This window comes from Echinococcus granulosus (assembly GCF_000524195.1).
Source record: "Echinococcus granulosus chromosome Unknown EG_S00077, whole genome shotgun sequence".
NCBI lineage: Eukaryota > Metazoa > Platyhelminthes > Cestoda > Cyclophyllidea > Taeniidae > Echinococcus > Echinococcus granulosus.
In genome coordinates, this window is record NW_020170457.1 from 97,989 (window position 1) to 118,231 (window position 20,243).

The following is a 20,243-nucleotide window of genomic DNA, read 5'->3' on the forward strand; positions in this document are numbered from 1 at the left end:
GGATGAAAACCGGTACTGATGAGAAGGCGCAATCGGTCGGATTTGATGACCTTGACCGGTACAGTGAATATTCCATATCAAAATTGCACTGAATTTAGTAATAACATATTACTGCAAAATCGTACTAGTAGAATAAATGCTCTAATTTGAATAAAATTCGCTGTTTTAAGGTTGCATTACTTCTTAACATTCTGCATTTAAATTGCAATCAAGTGGTGTGAAACTAAGCAACCTACAATAGCTGTATATTTTGTAATACGATAGTAGTTTGTCCCTCAATGTCGGTAAGGCGCCACTTCTGTGCTTTGATTAGGCCCCTTGTATCTCGCTGGGTGGGCTGGCCTTTCGGGCTATGCCAATAGCCCAGACACCTTCTCTGCGTTGAATACATACATATTTATCTACAGAGAGTCTTAGGACGCTACAATTTTGTCCACCTGCATGCACAGCAACATAGTTGCCACACCTACATGGTTTACCATCTTCCAGCCTTTCTCCAAAAAATCCTTATGGCCAACCAGCTGTCCCATGCGGTGATAAAATGTCTTTGTCTGGTTCTAAGAGAGACCTACAGCGCTTTAGAACTATTTAGGAATATTCAATGGACTGCGTATTTGTGTCTACGTACAGGAAAATTTTAAGGTAGCAATAAAAGCTATATTTGTAAATTGAAACCTTTGGTGCACTTTTTTTACGTTTAATATTACGTGTTTAACAATGCTTGCGTTTATAAGGGATTATCAATAGGTACCATACTATAAAGTGCACACTAAAATCCACAGTTCTTTAGGACATGTTTTAAAATTTTTCAATGGCAGTTACAGTTAATAGTACAAAAAAATAAATGTTTTATCATCTGAAAATTAGGTTATGACTATAATGATGCTGCTGCTCACTCGACCTTAAAAGATTTGCAAAGTTAGCATTCTGGCCTTGTTTCTTTTGGCGGGTGGGTGTGTCTCGAAGATGAGGCTCTTGCTCCCTTTCTTTGCATTTCATGAAGAAGTATCACCCACCCTGCAACTTTTTAGACAAATTGATCTTGACAAAGATGGCCTCATTTCAAAAGAGGATGTTAAAATTTTTCTTAGGCAATTTGACTTAAAACTAACTAAAAATAATTTGGACGTCTTAGCTGAGGTATGACTGTGCCCAACGAACTGGCATTTTAATAGGGTATTTGTTTTAGAGTTTTCTGGAATGCTGTGGAGTTGGACCCAATGGTCATGTCAATGCTAAACAATTTGCTCATTATGTCCACGAGCAGGACCGGCGTCTCTCGCCGATCTACGCCCAAATGGATCGAAACATGCAAGGCAAGGTTGATCTTTTGGATATACAGGCCTACTTCATAAAACTTGGCATTCCAATCGAACCGACTGAAGCCAAGCGTCTTTTACGTCGCATCGATAAAAACAACAACGATTGCATCGAGTATGAAGAGTGGCGTAAATTTCTCCTCTTTCTCCCAATTACTGACCTTGCGAGTGTCACTCAATTCTGGCGTCATGGTGCGGTATGTCAATTAATTTGTTCGCGTCTACAAACTCGTCTTTTTTCTTCTCATGCCCTAAAATATGCTTTCGTCTCCCCTAGATTCTTGACTTATCAGTGGATCCAGTAGTTGCGATTCCACAGTTTATGAAACATGAACATGCCTTAAGACGCGACGTCTTGCAGCTGATTGCTGGTGGTACAGCCGGTGTTGTGTCCCGCACTTGCACTGCTCCGATAGATCGTTTAAAAGTCATGCGTCAGGTGTACGGCTACAAGCATAAGCAAAGTGGGTTTGTTGAAGGTAAAGTGGTACATCGACTAACGCACCATTCAGCTTACCGATATATGCTGCGGGAGGGTGGTTTGTGGTCCCTTTGGCGCGGGAACCTCATAAATTCCATCAAAATCGCCCCTGAAACCGCGGTTAAATACACTACGTATGAATGGTACAAATGTCTCCTCATGGACATGGATGAGGATGGTTTTTTTGATCGGCATCCTGTCGCTACAAAATTTGCCTCTGGCTCCTTAGCTGGTCTTACCGCTCAAAGTGTCGTCTATCCTGTGGAGGTGAGTCTCGATATCCTTTGTTCTCGTTTTACGACTTACGCTGTCATTATCTGATCTGCCACACGTTAGTCTAGCCTTTTTATTAGTAAGGAAAGGGAAGGTGTTACTTCTTTATTAAGATAAAATTCATCGAACATCGCTCCGATATGATGGGTTTTGGCGTGTTTGACCTCAATTTTCATTGGATCGTCGACGTGAGGGAACAAAGTGGAGGTAAATGTATTCATTGTAAAATTTACATAAATTGGCAGTTGGTAATTTCCTGTTGGTTATTACAACAGTGTTGAGCCATTCAAATGCGGCAGTTCTTTTCCAAGCCACCAGAAGCCTATGTGAAAACTCACTTTTTTCCCTCAATGTGGAATAGAATTCCTGCCACAACGAGATATAATCTGGGATCTGGGTGTGGTTGGACAATTTGAAGGGGTGGAAAATGGCTTTTTAAACAGGCCTTTTTTATTCATTTGACCTAAAACAAGTCATGAAGAGCAAATGGGATGGATGGCTTTTCGATTTATGCGAGTTAAAAGTAGTGGCCGTTTCCTCGCAACGCCCGTTGTTATCACGTTATCTGGTTCTCCCGCATTCGATAGCAAATTTGAGCTCTAAACTCGGTAGTACTCCTGTTAGCGCGTTGTACTGTTGCGTGCCATAACTTGCTCAATTCGGTTGCCGAGTAAGACAGACGGAAATACTCGGTAAGCGGCAGAAACTGAGGGAAAAGAAGACAAATTGGTCCAAGTTTGAAAAAATGGGATTGACTCTGATTGATCAGACACTCCGCCGTAATGGGTGGTGCCTCCTTAGTAGCTGGGCCGGAGTCTGTGGGTCGTGCTGATGAATTTGAATTACCCCCTTGTTTTTAATGTAAACACACAAAAAATTGGATTGACGGAGTAAAAGTCATCATAGACACTGTTTTTTTCTGATTTTTTCGATGTAATACCAGGTCCTCAAGACTCGGATGTGTCTTCGAAAAACGGGACAATACTCCTCTGTGGTAGACTGCGCTGCCCGTATCTACAGAGAGTTGGGTATCCGTGGCTTCTTCCGTGGCTATGTGGTCAATTTGGTTGGAATCATTCCCTACGCCGGCATCGAACTGGCTACTTATGAGGTAGGCACTCTCGTGCATATATGTTTATGTGTCACACACACACACACTCATTTTCCCTTTTTATGTGTACAGTGGCTGAAATCGGCTTACATTCATCGCTACATGAGCCATATTTTACGACTATCACCCCGCGTCTTTCCCGATTCCAGGTAAGTGCTCTCCAATCCTACACTATAATCAGTCGCCTTATATGTTCATGCTGTTCAAACTCCTTCCAGCAGTCGTCCTTAGGAGACTTCCAGCCTTCTCTAGTTTACACCAACTAAGTGTCAAATTTTAATCACAGTCTGAGTGCACCTCAGGTTCGCAACGTTTTTCTGTTACCTTATTCTCACGTCTTGCATTTGGAACGGCTTCTAGCATCGCTTTAGCCCCCGAGCACATCTACAAACATAAATTAGTGCGTCTTCAGTAAACAGCCGTTCTATCGGTGGGTTCTTCATTCTATTGTGACAGCGTGCCTTTGAGACCTTGGTATTCCCTCGACTCGCCTCTAGAGTCGTATACTCCTTTGGAATAGTTTAACTTTCCATTATGAGAGTGGTTCTGCGTTTGTTTAAAAGCAGTTTACGAGATTACGATTTCGAGACGGCGTCACACCTACCTGTAGTCGTCTTTCAACTTTACGGTGCGATTTGATACGGCAAGCCGGAATGTTTCATTTCTACTTGACGATATGCTTCTTGGTCAGCCTGTGGATGGCAGACAGAATCGAGGTGGCAAGCCTGTCACTCGGTGCATTAAAAGAGGTAATTTTTGAAAGGTGTCCCTTTTGTTGTTTGAATTTATAGCAATACTGTTTGATCCTGCCACTGGTCATGCTTGACACTTTGGCTACACTAGGAAATCGCAGACGAAAGTTGAACACTCATGTTTGAATACATTAGTGTTCTACCATGACACCAGTTGTCAGCGGTTAGTCCGACTGCGGCTCGAAAACTGACATTCATAATTACCTTTCGCTTGACAAGAAAATCCCACATCCCCTTTTAATTGTTTTAAGGTCAAACAATGTCCTCGTGATACACGTCTTGGTGCGGTTAGTACTGAATTGGAAAAGCATTTTTTGAGGATTATGGCTTCATATCTTTTTCCATGATTGCGCTAGAGTTGATGGATGATGCGTTTGGAAGTGGTCACGCAGTCAAGCAGACCTTATTTCACGTGGGGTCCCGTGAAAACGGCCATCGTTTAATAGCACGAGAGATGAAGCCGCATCCCGGATGGAGATTGTGGCTCAACGCGCGGTTAAGGTCACGCCGTAGCCATCGGGTCAATTTTAGGCATGATATCAGGTCTACGTATGGTTTTGAAAGAGGCTTTGTCAGATGACAAATTCTGTTCAGTCAAATATCCCGTGCAATGGAGATCGTTCGGATTTTATCTGTTCAAGTTATTCTTACAGGAAGTTTTCCATTTGTGAGCTTCAAAGATAGCAGGCAAAGGTGGTGAGAGTGCGTGGATGTGTAGGAAACAGTGTCGCTGTGGTGATTAACGGAGCTCCTTATGAACAGGAGACTCCAAGTAGGGTAGTGCAGTATTGAAACGCTCTGCTGCTTAGCAGTTGAGCATTTGAATGCCAGGGACGTTTGGTCGCACGTTCCATAGGTAAGATCCTGTCAGCGGTAGCTCCATTTCCAACTCAGAGCAAATGGGCTGGTATTCAGGCTGTCAAATGCTGGAAATCAAGGAAATCATTCGATCTGACGCCTTAAATAACAGAACAGGAACTTGAAGGAGCCTGGCGCCAAGCCTCCGGCGACATTCTATCAGAATTGCTTTCTCTCTTTACAGCAGTGCCAGTCTCTACCTTCATCCCCCTTCCCATATAATTCCTTTGGTTGCGGCCACCTCCTCGATGGCAGGCATTGTGGCGACGTATCCTGTGGCTCTGATCCGAGCCAAAATGCAGGCAACTTTCTACTACAGCTCCAAGCCGTCCACTTCTCAGCACACAGGCATAGTCACCCAGCATCCTGTCACTGTGCCCTCCCTGTTGCGAGCAATCTGGCATGACGATGGCTTAATCGGCTTCTACCGGGGACTGGGAACCAATCTTGTCAAGGTGTTGCCTGCCACGGCTATCTCTATGCTCACCTACGAGACTATTCGTCGGGAGGTAAATTTGGGTCCCATGGGCTCCGGCTGAAGTCTCCGTCTCACTATCATCCCTGTGTACAGAAATCAGATTGTACTTTCTCTACTACTATCGGTAAAAAAGGAGGAAAAATTTGTTGTGCTACCTTTTTTTCTGATTTTTTTTTCCTCTAATTGTCCGGTTGAGGAGGTAGCACTGGAGTAATCCCCTCTCCCAACTTTGCGAGTTTACTGTTTTTGTGATGGCTTGAGGTGCCAGGCGGGATATAGCGGATTCCATCTTTGTAGCACTTTCGCATCTACTTAAGTGCTCTGGTGTGATTTAAGTTGGTTGTAGTTTTTTTAGTAAAAACGGTTCCCAGTGTGGTGCCTCTCTGTTACACAACCATTGCTGAGGGTGTGCCATTGCGGAACAGCTGTACTGTTTACGCAGCGGTGTGGTTGGACGACAAAGGACATGACAATGAGGTGGCTATAAAACCCCTGAGAGAGTGGAGAAGTGCGCACCTTGTTGGTTTACCATTTGAATGTCTATCCTGTGGACAACTTATTTGAGGCGGTAAGATAGAAGGGGACGTAGGGGGAATTTGCGTTGCTGGATGAGGGCCACTTCTCTATGCAGTGGGGAACCCTCCCATCTCTGTAACAATGGCTATGTCCACGAGGGGGGATACCATATCTCCGGACTGTGGCATATATGACTGCAATAAAAGGCGGACAGTGGACACCTACCTTAGGCCAATGTTTGACCAGCTGACCTCTGATTTCGTTATGATTGGCGTAAGTTGGCATATAGAGAGAGGATCCCAGTGATGGCAATCGCACATAGCCTCTCTCTAGCCTTCTCTGCAGCGAGTCATCAATCTCCTGCGTTTACGAATGGTTTATCTTTTTTTTATTTTGTGAGAGCCAGGAACAAGGGTGATGCAGTCAATTTTATGAATAAGAGTAAGGTAGCAGGGTTGACGTAAGGTGTTACGTCCGGTGGAGTTCGATGGAGTCACTGCAATCTTGTCTCTCCCCTGTATTGATAAAAGTGTATTTAAAAAGTCCCACTTGGGGTTTTACAAAATTTTACACTGAGCTTGCCTGTCGGAGAGCAGAACGATTCGCCGTCACAGTATGAAGGCTTCTGAAACCCCGACTAGTGCTCACTAAAATGATGACAGCCCCTAAAGTGTAGACGCGGATCAAGAGGGTTCTGGGTATATCGTCGCAGGATCCAGCTTTGACTTGGATCACAAATATGGCTGGTTAATATTGTGATCTTTTAAATTTAATTTCGCTGGAAAATGATCAGGCAACAAAAGATCACGAGATGACCTCAGCTACCGTGCTATCATTTCGACTATCTAATTATATGTGTGGGGTAAGTAATTACGCAGGCCTCGTAAATACGGGCGACATCACTTCATTTACTATTTGTTTAAATAACAGTTTTATGACAAAAGTTACTAAGCTCGAAAACCAGTAAATCTCTACTCATTGATTGGAAAATGGCACCATTCTACCCTAAAAATATTTGCCCATTTTGACGCGGAGTAACACGCTTCTTTGACGTCTAAACAACTTGTCCCTGAGATGTAGCCCTTTGTGTTTATGTACGCCATGTAGCGATTTTGCTACGTACTTAACCAATTTTAAAGACTTTGATATAACCCAATCAGCTCGGAGGTGTATCCGCCAATCAGATCACCGAACTCCCATCCCCGACCAATCAGAGAGCAGTGATGAAATGCATGTTTAATCGGCAAGCCCTATAAGGTGATAGAATTTAAATTGTAAGTCAACTTTTTATTTGGGGTCAGTCTACTCGACCTTAAGTGAGGTACCATCCTTGCTAGCATTACTGGATGGAAGAAACATGTAAAGGTGTGTGCAAGGCATTTGTCATTTTTAGCTGGCACAGTTTCACACTGGTGGGTTGGAAGTTGGCAACATCAGTCACGACTAACCCTGTATTCAGATGTGTGGGGGCGTCTTTCGTCATGCTGGTGTAGAACCACCTCAATGTCATGACATTAAGCGGAAAGGATTGTGTTTTGTTCCTTTACTAGAAATGCAAACTATTTACCTTAAAGATGAGGGCATGACATGCATTTACTGTTCACGCATTATCTTCCTGATAATTGTCGTGTAACGGAGCTGTCGTCTTCAATTACTCCCTCGGTAATGCGTAAGCTATAGGGACCATCTTGGCAAAATGTACATATGGCTACGACTAAAATTTTCCAGCCTTTCTGTAGGCAGTCCTTAAACTGTCTTCAATTGTACCATCGTGCAAAATGTCTTTCGAGCCGGCTCGAGACGGTGGATAAGAAGTAGCGGGAAGTGAATGGTGCTGATTCATAGACACATCCACTTTCGGTAATCACTCCTATCACGAGAACTCGAGATCACATTCATTAGCATCCAGGATTCTTTGGAAGTGGCAAAAGCATGCACGACGTCTGCCGGAAGTGAACAATCCGAGGCAGATTTTAGTGACCCCACCAGAGACTTTGCGAGAGACAGTACGCTTTGAAATTATTGGCTCCCTACTAACAACGGAGGGAGAGAATGAATATATATGTAATGTTATACTGCTTCATAAGAGTTGCCGAAGTTCAGTCTCGTAGATTCACACTGCTATAACCGCAGCTTCTTTACTCTTTAATACCCGGACCAGTCACTCCGGGATCTTTGGAATTGGGCGTAAAGGAAAAGGTTATAAAGCACTGAGTAGACTATTCATAAAGTATGGGATACTTTTGAAGAATCCCAAGGCAAGCACGGCACCTGGTTATCCTCAGTGCAATGTAACTGTCAGTATAAAAAGTAGCACATTAGTTGGACTACTAGGGACAGTTCCTAAGGTACTCGAATCACAGGTAAAGAATTGATGCCTAGGCTTACGCTTTCATGCTTTTAGAGGGCAAGGCGATACATTCCTTCCGTAATAAAGGCAAAAAACTGATATTTTCCCAGAAGACAAACAAACTGTTGAGTTCCACTGCTTTGGGATACGCAGTACGATTAAAATTCCCAAACTGATATCTGAAAGTAGAAGTCCACTCCTTCGGGGAACAAAGCTATTGTGATTAACCTCTCTAGGAGGTCTAGTTGGGATTGCCAGACATTTTCCATCACTTGAAGTGCATTGATGATTCGAATACTCTTGATGCAAAAGGGGTATTTCAGTGATGAATTATTTGGCCTGCAACGTTCAGACCCTCTCACAACCAACTACAGCGCGGTCGAGTATAATGGGTTTCTCTAAAGGTATGCCGTAGGTTTGATACAAAACCAAAACCCACAGAAGTGATGATCGGGTAAAACAATGAACTACATAATGTAATAGGTTGGTTGTTTAACTCTCGGTTTTGGTGAAGTGCCACTTTTTACTTGGCCATTGTACCACGTCAGGTAGGCTGACTCTCGAGCCATAGCAGTAACTCAAATATATCCTCTAAGTTGAATATATGCGTTCTGCTTAAGTATTGTGTCCTCTTTAGTCATCAGGGAAGTCTCGAAACGCTACGGTAATGCACATTGTTTTTAATACACCCTTCTGCCTTATATACCTACAGGTTAGGCGAACCTCACCAATTAGTTAGTATCGAATATAACACATGAGGAGACAAGCTCAGGTTCCCCATGAGGCAGTACTGATGTTAGGCTTCAAAATCCGAGGTTAACGAGAGGAAAAATTGTTTACAATAATGCAAGATAATAGATTATATTTGTTGTTCATGTTTGGCACACCGAATACTTGAAATAAATACTGTTGCTTACTCAAAGACTAGCACCTAGTTTACACAAATTAGAGAGAAGAAGCTTCTTTGGTAGAAATCGAAATGATGCACCACGGTTTAAATTCATTAAATTTCTGTAAAGCTGAAGTGCAAAGGCTTGATACACACACACTCAAAGTCATATTTTATGCTTTAAGGAAAAAACTGCATGCAAATCTCTTGAAAACTAAATAAACACAGAGCCCACTCATATGAGACTTGGCTGCGTTATAATGAACTACTACCCTTCCCCCCTAATTAAATGGCCATTTGTGATCTTTCGGAATGGTGGATCCGATAACTAGTATTGGGATTGTTACATCACTTTCAAAAGTTCCCAGCCACTATGTAGCGGTAAATCAGCTGCATATTTTTTGCATTCCAATATTTTGATAATCTTGATGTAATCTCACACTTATGTAGTACAAGCACTATTGGTAACTTTCGATTTGCATTCACTTTAGATAAAATGGACCAAAGACACCCATGAAGAAGCTGATTTAGGGAAAGAAAATATTTTGCGCAAGTCTTCTCGCTTCCTGGTCTTGGAGAAGAGGCCATGTAGCGTGAGTTCTCCTCACGACGTTCTTGTGGAACTAGCTATCGTTGCGAACAAGGATGCTGTTCCCCCTAACTTCACCTTAATTGATAGAACGCTGGACACACGTAAGCCTTTTTTACTAATGCAGGCTTGATATGTTTATTTCCGGTCCTTGTGCGTCATATAAAGGCGTTCTTTTTCACTTTAGGTGAAAGGTGCTTCAAGGGGAAGTATTTGTGTGCTAAATATGATGCGTGGAAGCCAAGCATGACCGCTATAACGGACGTTGTTGTTTTTAAAAATCCAAGGGATGCACTTAAGGGGCATACTCTGGTCGGGTGAGTTTTAACTTCGGTCTATTTAATCCCACGAATCCCAATTCTTTCACCTAGTATTTTTGTTTTCAGTGAGTTATCGGAACAGCGCGTCTTGGCATGTGTCCTGTCCGCCCTTGGAAACAGCCCCACTTCTAAAAAGAAGGCACCAGTGCTTCCATCTGAGGTGCCACGGAAACCAGTTATATACAATCGTGGGTTTAGCTTTTTCTTTCCCACCTATTCATGTATTTATCATTATGTTAGCCGCCCCTGTGCTATACGCTTGTTCTTTTTATCACTCCTATCGGCTCTTAGCTTCCACTCATGGATATTTATGCTGTGCCAAAGCGTTGCTAAGACTTCGATCACTGCTGAGTGGGCTAGTACTTGGTGTGAAATCTAGTTGTGACGTTTGTGCCCATTAACAAAGCACTTGATTTGAATGCGCTTTAGTTGCGAATCGGGGAAATGACCGTCGGTTTCCTGCTTTCATTTGTGTCCATATTTAAACCAGTTCTACTTAATACGACCCGCTGACCGCAGGAAGTGCCAATTTTTTAGTTTCCTTTCCTATTGCAGATAAATGCTAGATCATTTTCCTTAAGCTTGTTCCTCTTCTCCAGTGTTTAAGTGATCGCTGTTTGTTAGTTTCCACTTAATTATGAAATTCCCTCATATTTTGGCCGATATTTGCTTGCAAAACCCTAAGGCGGAGAGAGGGGATTAAGGGCACTTTTACGTTGGCGTCACATGTAGTTTCTTCATCTTGGCATTTGAATCTGATGGCGTTGATATTAAAAGATAAAATAAATAATTGAAAACTCTTAGGTCAGCACTCAGATTTGTTGCGTTGAGTGCGCGCTATGAGTGTTGAATTGTTCATACATGGTTTCAGCAATGAGTGGTGTTCCCTTTGAACTCACAAGAGACTGTCGAGTTGGCGATTCAGATGACATTGTGAGTTTGCTTTTTATTACGATTACTCTTTTGCCTTGTTTCAACGTTCTGCCAATTCCCCTCTCGTTCCTTCGCAGATGAGTCGTTATTCAGTCCACCCAAAGTCGCGCGAGGCTATAGAAGATCAGGTACGCTTGGGGGAAGTGTTTCTAGTCCATGCACAGCTGACTTTGACTGAAAGATGCCTTTATTTATCTGTAGTATTTCTTCGATTTTTCCCTGGAAAGGACTCTGAAGGCCTCCTGAAGAAGATTGCCGTTGATGTGGACTACAATATCCGCTCACGCATCCTTAACTTACTTTCTATTGATACTTATTTTGTCTTGAAAATTATGAGCTTGGCTGCACCCGTTTCGAATGTCTGCGGTAGCCCAGCGAGCTGGGGGGGGGGGTGGGCCAGGATGTTGGTGTGCGTATTGCTCCCCCACTGGGGGCCTGAGGCAGAGCGCTTTGGAGCCATAATAAGTCTGATGGGGTTAGGGATTTCCTTCCGAAAACAAAGGAAGTGTGAGTGAGAAGGCATAAGTAATGCACTGTACGAGTACAGCATTAAAAGAAGTCACAAATGGGGCATGTAGAATAAATCAGACCTAAAATGTGTTTTGAGGTAAAATAGTGGAGTTGTCTTTATTGTAACAACCTTTAGGGACCTATATATGGTTGGTGGGTAAATACTCATTCGTGCTTAAAATGTGTGAATTGTTTTAGCTTATAAAGCTTTGTGCGCCGAGCTTGTATAGCTACTTTGAAAGGCTTGGGGGCTTAGGTACTGATGATGCAAGTTGGTTTAAGCAGTCTCTTTGAGATATCTCATATTATCTCAATTTTTGGGTCGCTTCATAACCTTAAAAGCATGCTCCTACTAATTTTCCTTGCCTGAAGTTTTGATTCCCTGAATAAATGTGCTTTCTTAGTATACTGTTTTCTACCCCAAACTAAGATGCTGTGCAAATCTATTGTGTGGGAAATCAAATGTAGTTAAGTGTTTTTATTCCAAAAAAAGTTTGCTCACAGGTATTTCCTCTTCAACAGCACGTCGGAATATTGAATGGACGTTTGGGATGGGGTATGTCTCTTGCTATTTATTCCTACACAACCTAAAACAGTTGGAAATGTCTGTCTCTATTCCAAAAGGTGGAACAAGTTATTTGCAAACTTATCCCGCACTTTCTTTTGCAGTTTATAGACCAACTACGCCCCCTCTTACGAAGGAATGACAAAGCAGTTATCAGGAAACTGACGCGAAAATTCTTTGCTACCTCCTTGGAATTCCAAAGCAGTGTTCACACTGTAGAGTTATTAAAACGCTACATTGACCGCATCCGTGCCTCTCCTTTCCAGATCTACATAATTCTTCTAGAATTGAAACGGAAATTTGCAAACAATGAGTCTTTCACAAACGAAGTGTGTTCCTTGCTCCCCTTTTTAGGCCACTATGCTTGTTATTTAATGCAGTTTCTCATACTCTCTTGGATGTGTTTTTCCCTGCATTCAACGATTGCACGCTTCTCTTCACATTTGCCAAATTTTTTTGTAGAATTGTTTACAGACCGATAGAGGGCGCTACTATTTCAGGGTTCGTTAACTTATTCATCGATTAATTGATGCTATTGATTAAAATTTTGCTTCTTTAGTTATTTTACTATTTTATCCGGTAGATTCTGTTTCTATCGTTGATAAATAAGGGTGCCATCAACTTAAAATATTTAAAAAAGCCTCATTAATAAATAACATTTTGCATAAAGACAGCCGAAAGCTTATGATTAAGGACGCTGCCGATCTTAGTGGCACTTTTCATGTTGGCTATGAAGCTACTTTTTTGTCTTTATTTATAGTTCCTGATTCAACTGCTTGTGAACGTTGCATGTGCATATTTTAAGAGAACAATCCATTGTCATAGAAGTCGTATGCATAGCAAAAGTCCACAATGCGAAAAGCTTAGGCTTATCTTAGCCAAAGTCGGAGAGGTGTCAATCATGGAAACTTTCACCCGTCTACTGGGTTGCAGAAACGGATGGATCTTGTCAAGACATCCAAGACCTTCTTTGAATAGTTCTAACCTCATATATTTTCTTTAATGTGATACTGACGGTTGCGTCATCGAAGTGATTAATTCAGACTAGGATTATCCTGCACCTATTTTATAACAAAGTGCTTCCAGAGACACGAATTGGTGCAACCGATTGTCACGTACGTGATGCTGGTCGTGAACGTGTTTATCCCATAAAAACCGTACTTTACCGTCCTGAAGCACCTCTTGGACATGAAGAATCTATTGGCAACGTAAAAAATCTCTATAGCCTAATCTGGTGGCTTCGTTTTCATCGCCAGAAATCCCCACCGCTTTCGGATACTATTGATCTCTCAGTAAGTTCGCAAGATATCCCGAAACGAAGAGTGAATTTCATCACTTTGACTGAGCCAAACCCATCGGATCCGATCCGTCACCGGTGCTCAGAGAAGACTAGACCTTCAGAAATTATCACGCATGGAAAGCCAAAACGCCCACGTATTGACGAATTGGGGACTCCTCTTGATGAGTCAGCGGAGGCCTCCACCATTCCAAAACCGAAGTTGGTTAATTCGAGTGAGTTATGAGTAAATGAGCGATTAATCGCCATTTTTCTGCAAAAAATGATACACTCACTCCTAAAGGAGAGCATCGTCATTTTCTAATCTTGTTACAAAGCCTCTTGAATCGGTAAAAAAGCATGGTTTATAGTAGATCATTCTTAGCCCTATCCGATGCTAGGGTGAATGTAAGGACTACTTATTCACCCTCCTTACTAAGCCCTGAAATCGCTCAAAATGACAAATATCAGCTAAACTTTGGGAAGGTATGCCGTTAAAATGACTTCTAACACTTTTATATTCAACACGGTTGTAAGGGGGGATAGCTTATTACTTGTGTAGCATTATTTTATTATTACAAAACATTTTTACGCATTTAACCGTACAGTATTGGTAAGGTAATCAAACCCCGTCATTTTGTTAGTTCACTGCCACTGATTCTGTTTGGAATTTCTGTGCCATCTCGGTTTTATTTTTTTTTCTGTCCTCTGTGTTATTAACCATTATAGACGGAAAGAGGGGGCCACTAACACAGCGGGAAATGGAATCTCCCTCGCCATCGTCTCATCTCAAATTGCAAATTTTACAACGTCGGATGGAGGTGTAGTGATTGTCTCCTTTTTTTAGGAAGGGGTTCTGTTGACAATCAAACTGAGCTGGGGCTTAGTGATTTATACAATGAAAAGGCTATACAAATTTACCGTTACAAAAGCCGTTGTTACATCTCTAAAATAGCCCTTCACTGTGTTTACACATCTTTCCCCACCGTTTCACTGCCACTCACAGAGTAGCCTCCGTACAAAGGCCTGTTAGTACGACAGAATAGACTCATTCTACGATAGTTTGTTCCATTTCATCGCCACGGCTGTCTTTGTATCCAGTGTGCGTTCAACTTTCGTTGTTGACATCAATCAAGCGTCAGCGATGCGGAGGTCGTTTCATGCGTTCAAAAGACGTTTGCTAACATAACGTAAGTGTAGTTGTGCTGTGTGCTTGGAATCAAAATCAACACAATCGAGATCATCGCCGACATTCGCAGGCAACACCGCATTTAAACTTTCTTACCACTTTGTTAAACCTCATTGAGGGCGAACTAGCTATCTCTGCGAGTAGACATCCATGGGATCGGATTTTACGCATACGTCGTTCACAAGCGCCCTCTTTCCTCACCACGCGCTATTGTGTGTGCGCATTCACCATCACTTTCGTCCACCATATCGTTTGAGGTTATGTAGACTAGACTATCTTATGACTTGTGTTTTGTCTCAAATTATGCCGTAGAACAGGATTGCCAGTTGCTATTGCCTATGGTGCCACCATGGCAGCGTTACTTCCTATTGTATAGGTGCAGCACTTTAAAATCCATATTTTGCTTCAACTTACACAGAATTTTTATCATTTGAGTCTGACTTTCCTTGTGTTCCTGACTATTATTAGGTGAATGAAATTACAAATTAGTTGAATCCGCCGACAGTGGAAGTGTAGTCGTCTGGTGTGAGTGTGGCTTAGTGGGTGAAGGCCTGGTAAATTCCGTTTTATTTGATAGCTTTAATCTAAGTGTGGACTACGTTGATTGATTTGAGGTAGTTGTTGTGAAGGCACAAAAGAAATCGGTGTATTCGCTGTTCAAACTGAGGAGGACTGAACTTCTCGAAGACACTTTTCGCCCCCTCTTTTACCACTACACGCATTATCGAAAACAATTGTGCTTCCTCTCAACTTAGTTTCTCATGTGACCTATTCACGAGGGGTACTGGTCGCGTTTTCTTGGAAATCGCATGCAATTTGAACTTTTGAGGTGGTTTTGTTTCTGTGTTACTGCAGATCCTCTCGCGGATGATTCGTCAGCTGGAGGAGGCGGAGATGGATGTAACCGAGCTGGGTCAGGAGGAGTCGGCCTACCTGCGATTGGATTCCCTCAAGCGGGAGCATCTTGCGCTGTGGCGGCAGTTCTGCCGCCTTCGTGGCATCTCTCGCCACGCTGGAAGTCTTTCTCGTCTCCCCTTTCGATATTCCGGTGTGTTGAGTTTGACTTTTTCGCAGCATTTCCTTTTGTTTCACGCTTTTTGAATCAGTGGTCAGAAGTAGTTCCATTTTTTAGTCGTAAATTTTGCATAGGTGTTGCGCTTAGTGTGCTTCACCACTAGCGTCACGCATACGTGATACTGATTTTCTCAACTGAAGTCGCAGTTCCCACACTTAAGTCACACTCAGTTGAACAGAACTGAAATGAATTAGGAAGGAGAAGCAATAAAAGCAGTGGTCTATGTCTATTTTTTCTCCTGGAGTTTGGTAGCTAACGTGTGAAATTTTTATCTGCCCGACAGTGATATTTGACATGCTGTATGTGCGTGTATAAGCCTGCAGCGCCCGGGTCCTGCTTGATGACATTATGACCTGTATGTAAAAGAGGGATGTTGACAGAAATACCGTATACCTCAGCGACGGCAATTTGGTGACCGAAACGTATGGGGTCTGAAGATCATGTGCAGTTTACTGGATCGTTTTGTTCTCAGACATTCCTGTGCTGCCCTTCTGCGTTGGCCATCACAACGCAGTGAGTGCTTTAAACTCCACCCTCCTCTAGCCAGGGGTGGTAGTCATCACATATATGTGAAGGCGAGAAGGCACTTGTTCACGTCACTGATTCACTACTTCACCTCCATTGTGTCTGAAGCTTTGTTGTCCTTATAAACTACATTGGGACCAGGTGGATTTCCTGCCTCTATGCTGCTCAAGGCTGGACACTGCTCCTTAATGAGCGTATTTTTTGCCTGCTCTGGCTATTCGTGGGAGCATCTACTCAAGAGTAGAGCAATTTGATCCAAAATGAACTTTCAAGTAGCTTCATGGAACTAATATTCTGCTTCTCTTCTTTCTTACCTCATTATTATCGTTTCATTGCCCCCTGGCGGTCTATGTGGTGTCTATTTACCCAAGAAGAGCGTAGATGCTTTTAATTCATCCAAATACTGTGTAACTTCAGTTCTTACCTGACTTCTTGCAAAGCACGAGGTTGAGGTAATTGTCAAAGGTGTGTGTAGTTTCGATAAGCCTTCTCTGAGCCGTCTTCAAAAATTTATACGCTCACGGTAAATGCCGCCTTCTATAGCAGTTGGGGCCAAACTTCGATGCCTCCTTTTCTGGAAGCGAGTTCGCTTACCCCTTGCTACAAGTGTATTGTCCCAAGACATCCAAGAGGACGTTACAAGCGCATACCAAAGGGGTGAACCATTTATTATCTCCACAGAGAGGGGCTGAGAGGCTTTGGATGTGGCTCAGTGTCCATGTTCAAAAGGAAAACCGAAACTGCGATGAATAAAGGATCCAGGTAGTTAAATATTTAATTAAATACCGTTCTGCTGTCAGACATCTGGGACGCGGTGGTCCACCCTGGTGGCAGATGGGTTAAGGCACGTCCCAAAAAGTTGAAGCAAATTTTGATTAGGCTGTCGGTCTGCTTTTTAATTCTCGGCAAAATTGGCCCCAGTGACCCAGTCTGGAACTCTTTCTATCTGGGTGTGGTCTCTGTGATCCCTAGACTTCATTACCGATCATTCTAGGCTGCCTTTTATTGGTTGTACTTGAGATTGAGACAGAAGAAGGATAAATGATTTCAAATCCTCTCTAGCTCATTCCAATTTTAATTGATTGTCTGTGTTTTTCATCTCATTTTTTCTACTAAGGATCTCGTTTCGCGGTGATTAATCAAGCGGTGGAGCGTCAAGTAAACGCCTCCCACGTCTTTCCTGACTATGCGGACATCCACAAAGTGGTGGAAGAAAGCTCCATTCGCGAGAATCTCGGCTTGAGGCAAGTGCCGTACACTACTTGGACTACTAGGTGGGGCTAGTCTAGTCCACATACCCTTAACAGAGGGGGTAGGCAACAGTGCGTGGTGACGAGGGAGATCTTGTGTGAACGACGAATGCGTAAAATTCGGTCTTGTGGTTCTCTACCTGTAGAGAAGACTTCATTCTCTGTGAGGTTTGCCTGGATGGTGTAAACGTTTCAAAGACGATGCTACTTGCGACTGTTAGTGACGATCTCAATCGTGCCGATCTTGGTTTCGATCACGCAGCACACTAGTCCTTATTTCCTGTTAGGGAATGCTCGTTCAGCGTGTAGAACGACCTTCTCGTCGTTGACGTTTAGCCGACGTAGAGTCTGTCCTTGTGAGCATAATCATTCACGAACATGTGCAACTTCGAGAGTTGAACGTGCACCGGTTATCAAGGCGGATGTGATGATGAAGGGGAGAAGACCGCCTTAGAATGTCATTATTAAGGCATACTGACAGGCCTTTCTGTAGAGAAGCTGCTTTAATAATTTCTCTTCGCCTTTCAGTGCCAGTACGATTGCAACACTGGCTCGGGAAATCTTCACCGATGTGGGTGCCATCTTGAAACACCGTCGTGAGCGCGAGTTTCGACATGACTTTGGTTGCCATCTCACTGACGAACAGGCCGAGTAAGTGCTTGAAGATGTGGAACTTGTGTGTTTGTTTGGGTTCCTCACTTTTCCATTGGCTGATGTAGAGGACCAATGGAAACCTCGAGGGACCATATTTGTGTTGTTATAGGAGCAGGATTGGTTTTGCTGATTGGTTGAGGTGAAAGAGGGATGCTATTGGCTGTCTATTTCCCTTTATCTTCTCTTTTTTTTCCGTTTCAATGACATTAGTGCTGATGAGGACCCTGCGTTGCACAGCGCAGAATTGCGACGTCGTCTGCTGGAAAATAGACGAATTGCCACGTCAAAAATTGAATCCGTAAGTTTGTGATCGCTTCCGTTGCTGGAAAAAGTTTTAATGTTGAGTGGCATATGCTTGAGCACACACGTTGTCATTGCCATGTGTGCTTAGCCAAGTCAGCATGTCAAAAATAAGTGACTCATGTTCTTTACTGGTTTCCGACAACTTGTTGTACCAAATCGTGTGTCCCAAATTGGTTGATTTGAAAGCGTTAAACTATATGCAAGATTTCTCTCCATGCGCAGAGCTGCACTTTTGAATATTTTTTGAGTGGTAGCAGTTTGGCAGTCTAAGTGCTAGTGCCCATTTGAAGACTGGAGCATGTGGTAGCGAGCGTGTTAAATTTAACCTGATGAGAAGCAAATTTGGCATCAAATTCGTTTGTGCTAATCTGCTTAAGTTGGTAAAGCTTGAATTTTGTGTTTTCAAACTCCAATGGAGTAATCACGATGTTCTTTGGATCTTTTTAAATATTTAATACATGTGATTATTGGGTCGAGTCGAGCCTGTCAGTTTAGTACCAATAAAATGGATTCAGTTCCAGCGGTATGGCACAGTAGTCCGCTTCCAGCGTGACTTATTACGAACTCTAGTAGTCATCACACATCTTGTGCTTGGGTCAGCCCATTCCAGTTCAGCTCACACACCGTTGAACTAAACGTTTGTACAGTCTCTTGTGGCCGATATCTGTCCATATTAGAGGATTTAAAGGATGGTGCCTTCTCACTCCGCGGTGCACTAGCATGTCCCAGCCTGACCATGCCTTTGTTAACTTGCCTGTGAACAGTGCAGACGTTTTGGCCGTTTGTACTTGCAATTTCCATCTTATGGAGCATCAAAGCAGCAGAAGTGTGTTGGTGAAGGGGAGTGGGCTGTCTTCGTGATGATCCTTTTGTTCTGACCAATCTTTTAATGTCAGAGTTGCTTTGTAAAGGAATGAGTCCTGGCTCTAGTGTACATTAATTTGGAGAAAAACGCGCCACAAATTAACCTAATCAAGCATAAGTATTAGTTCTGTTGCTTAGCGCGCGCGTTTTACGAGAAGATGACGATTTCTGGTGAAGGTACGCAATCGTCCATCTTCCATCTAGGTAATCGCCAAGTATTCACGACTGCAAGAAAGTCAAGAAAATCGCGAAGCCTCACGCCTATGTGAGAACAAAGACTCTCATGCAGCAACGGTTGATCTAGACGCTGTTGAGTTCGTCGACGTGGTAGAGGAGCCGGCAAGACTTCCCTCTTCTGAACCCTGCTCAAGCTTCTCTCAATCGGAGGAGATCCCAATGCCTATAAGTTCCCCAGATGCAATCATTGAATCCCCAGTGTTTATGGATGACCTAGATCTAGATGTCGAGGAGCATCTTCCGCAGACTCAGGTGGAAATGGAGGTGGAGGTGCCTCCAGTTGAATGTCCTAGCACGCCTACATCAACGATTACAATCAGTGATGACGAAGACGAAGATGAACCACAGGTCGTATTTCGTGGGTATCCACCACCACCAAAAGACTTTCCTGCCATGCAAACACTGATGTCAGGAGACCGAATGTCTCTGCAACTGTCTTACGGTGGTTGTCTGGTGATATCCAGATCACAGCGACACGTTCTTCAACCAATTCCGACCATGGAGATGATTCGACAACAATGTCAGCAGCAGTGTCAGCGTCTGTTGTCACGGCCACCACGATCGGCTATGGGAAGCTTTATCAGGCGTTGAATTTAGGCAGTGGATGTAGGGTTACAGTCTCTGTATAGTTCTTAATGTGTTTGTTTACTGCTTGGATGTGTACAATGAGAAAATGAAGTCTACCTGGTAAATTGTGACTTTTATCATCAAATGAAGGTGAGGTGATAGCGAGCCTAGGCTTGAATCGCTTCAATGAAAAACGGAAAAGTAGCTCATAATTCTAAGAAAGCAGCAAGGAAGTGATGAACCAGTACCATGAACACTGTCGATCGCATCGAGTTGATTGATCACTTTGCTCTGGGATCGGTGCGCTCACCACCACTGTACCACGACGCATCAGCAGGAGGGAGCCACAAGATCAACAA

General features: G+C 43.1%; 1 protein-coding gene across 1 annotated transcript; it reads left to right on the top strand. All coding sequences in view use genetic code 11, as the record gives it.

Annotated features, from left to right (window-relative positions):
- Positions 1-2: 2 nt before the first annotated feature.
- Positions 3-19,908, top strand: EGR_07432 (Calcium-binding mitochondrial carrier protein SCaMC-1; the record flags this gene model as incomplete). The annotated part of the gene is made up of 23 exons (XM_024496681.1): positions 3-58; positions 1,032-1,140; positions 1,190-1,516; positions 1,597-2,067; positions 3,017-3,184; positions 3,257-3,333; positions 4,979-5,303; positions 9,519-9,720; positions 9,804-9,933; positions 10,003-10,124; positions 10,808-10,869; positions 10,947-10,997; positions 11,097-11,228; positions 12,049-12,273; positions 13,201-13,456; positions 13,950-14,041; positions 15,265-15,457; positions 17,127-17,283; positions 17,406-17,506; positions 17,596-17,668; positions 17,788-17,910; positions 18,124-18,211; positions 19,285-19,908. 23 exons carry the CDS (start codon positions 3-5, stop codon positions 19,906-19,908), a joined length of 4,164 nt encoding a protein of 1,387 aa, XP_024348887.1.
- Between the last annotated feature and the right edge of the window lie 335 nt (positions 19,909-20,243).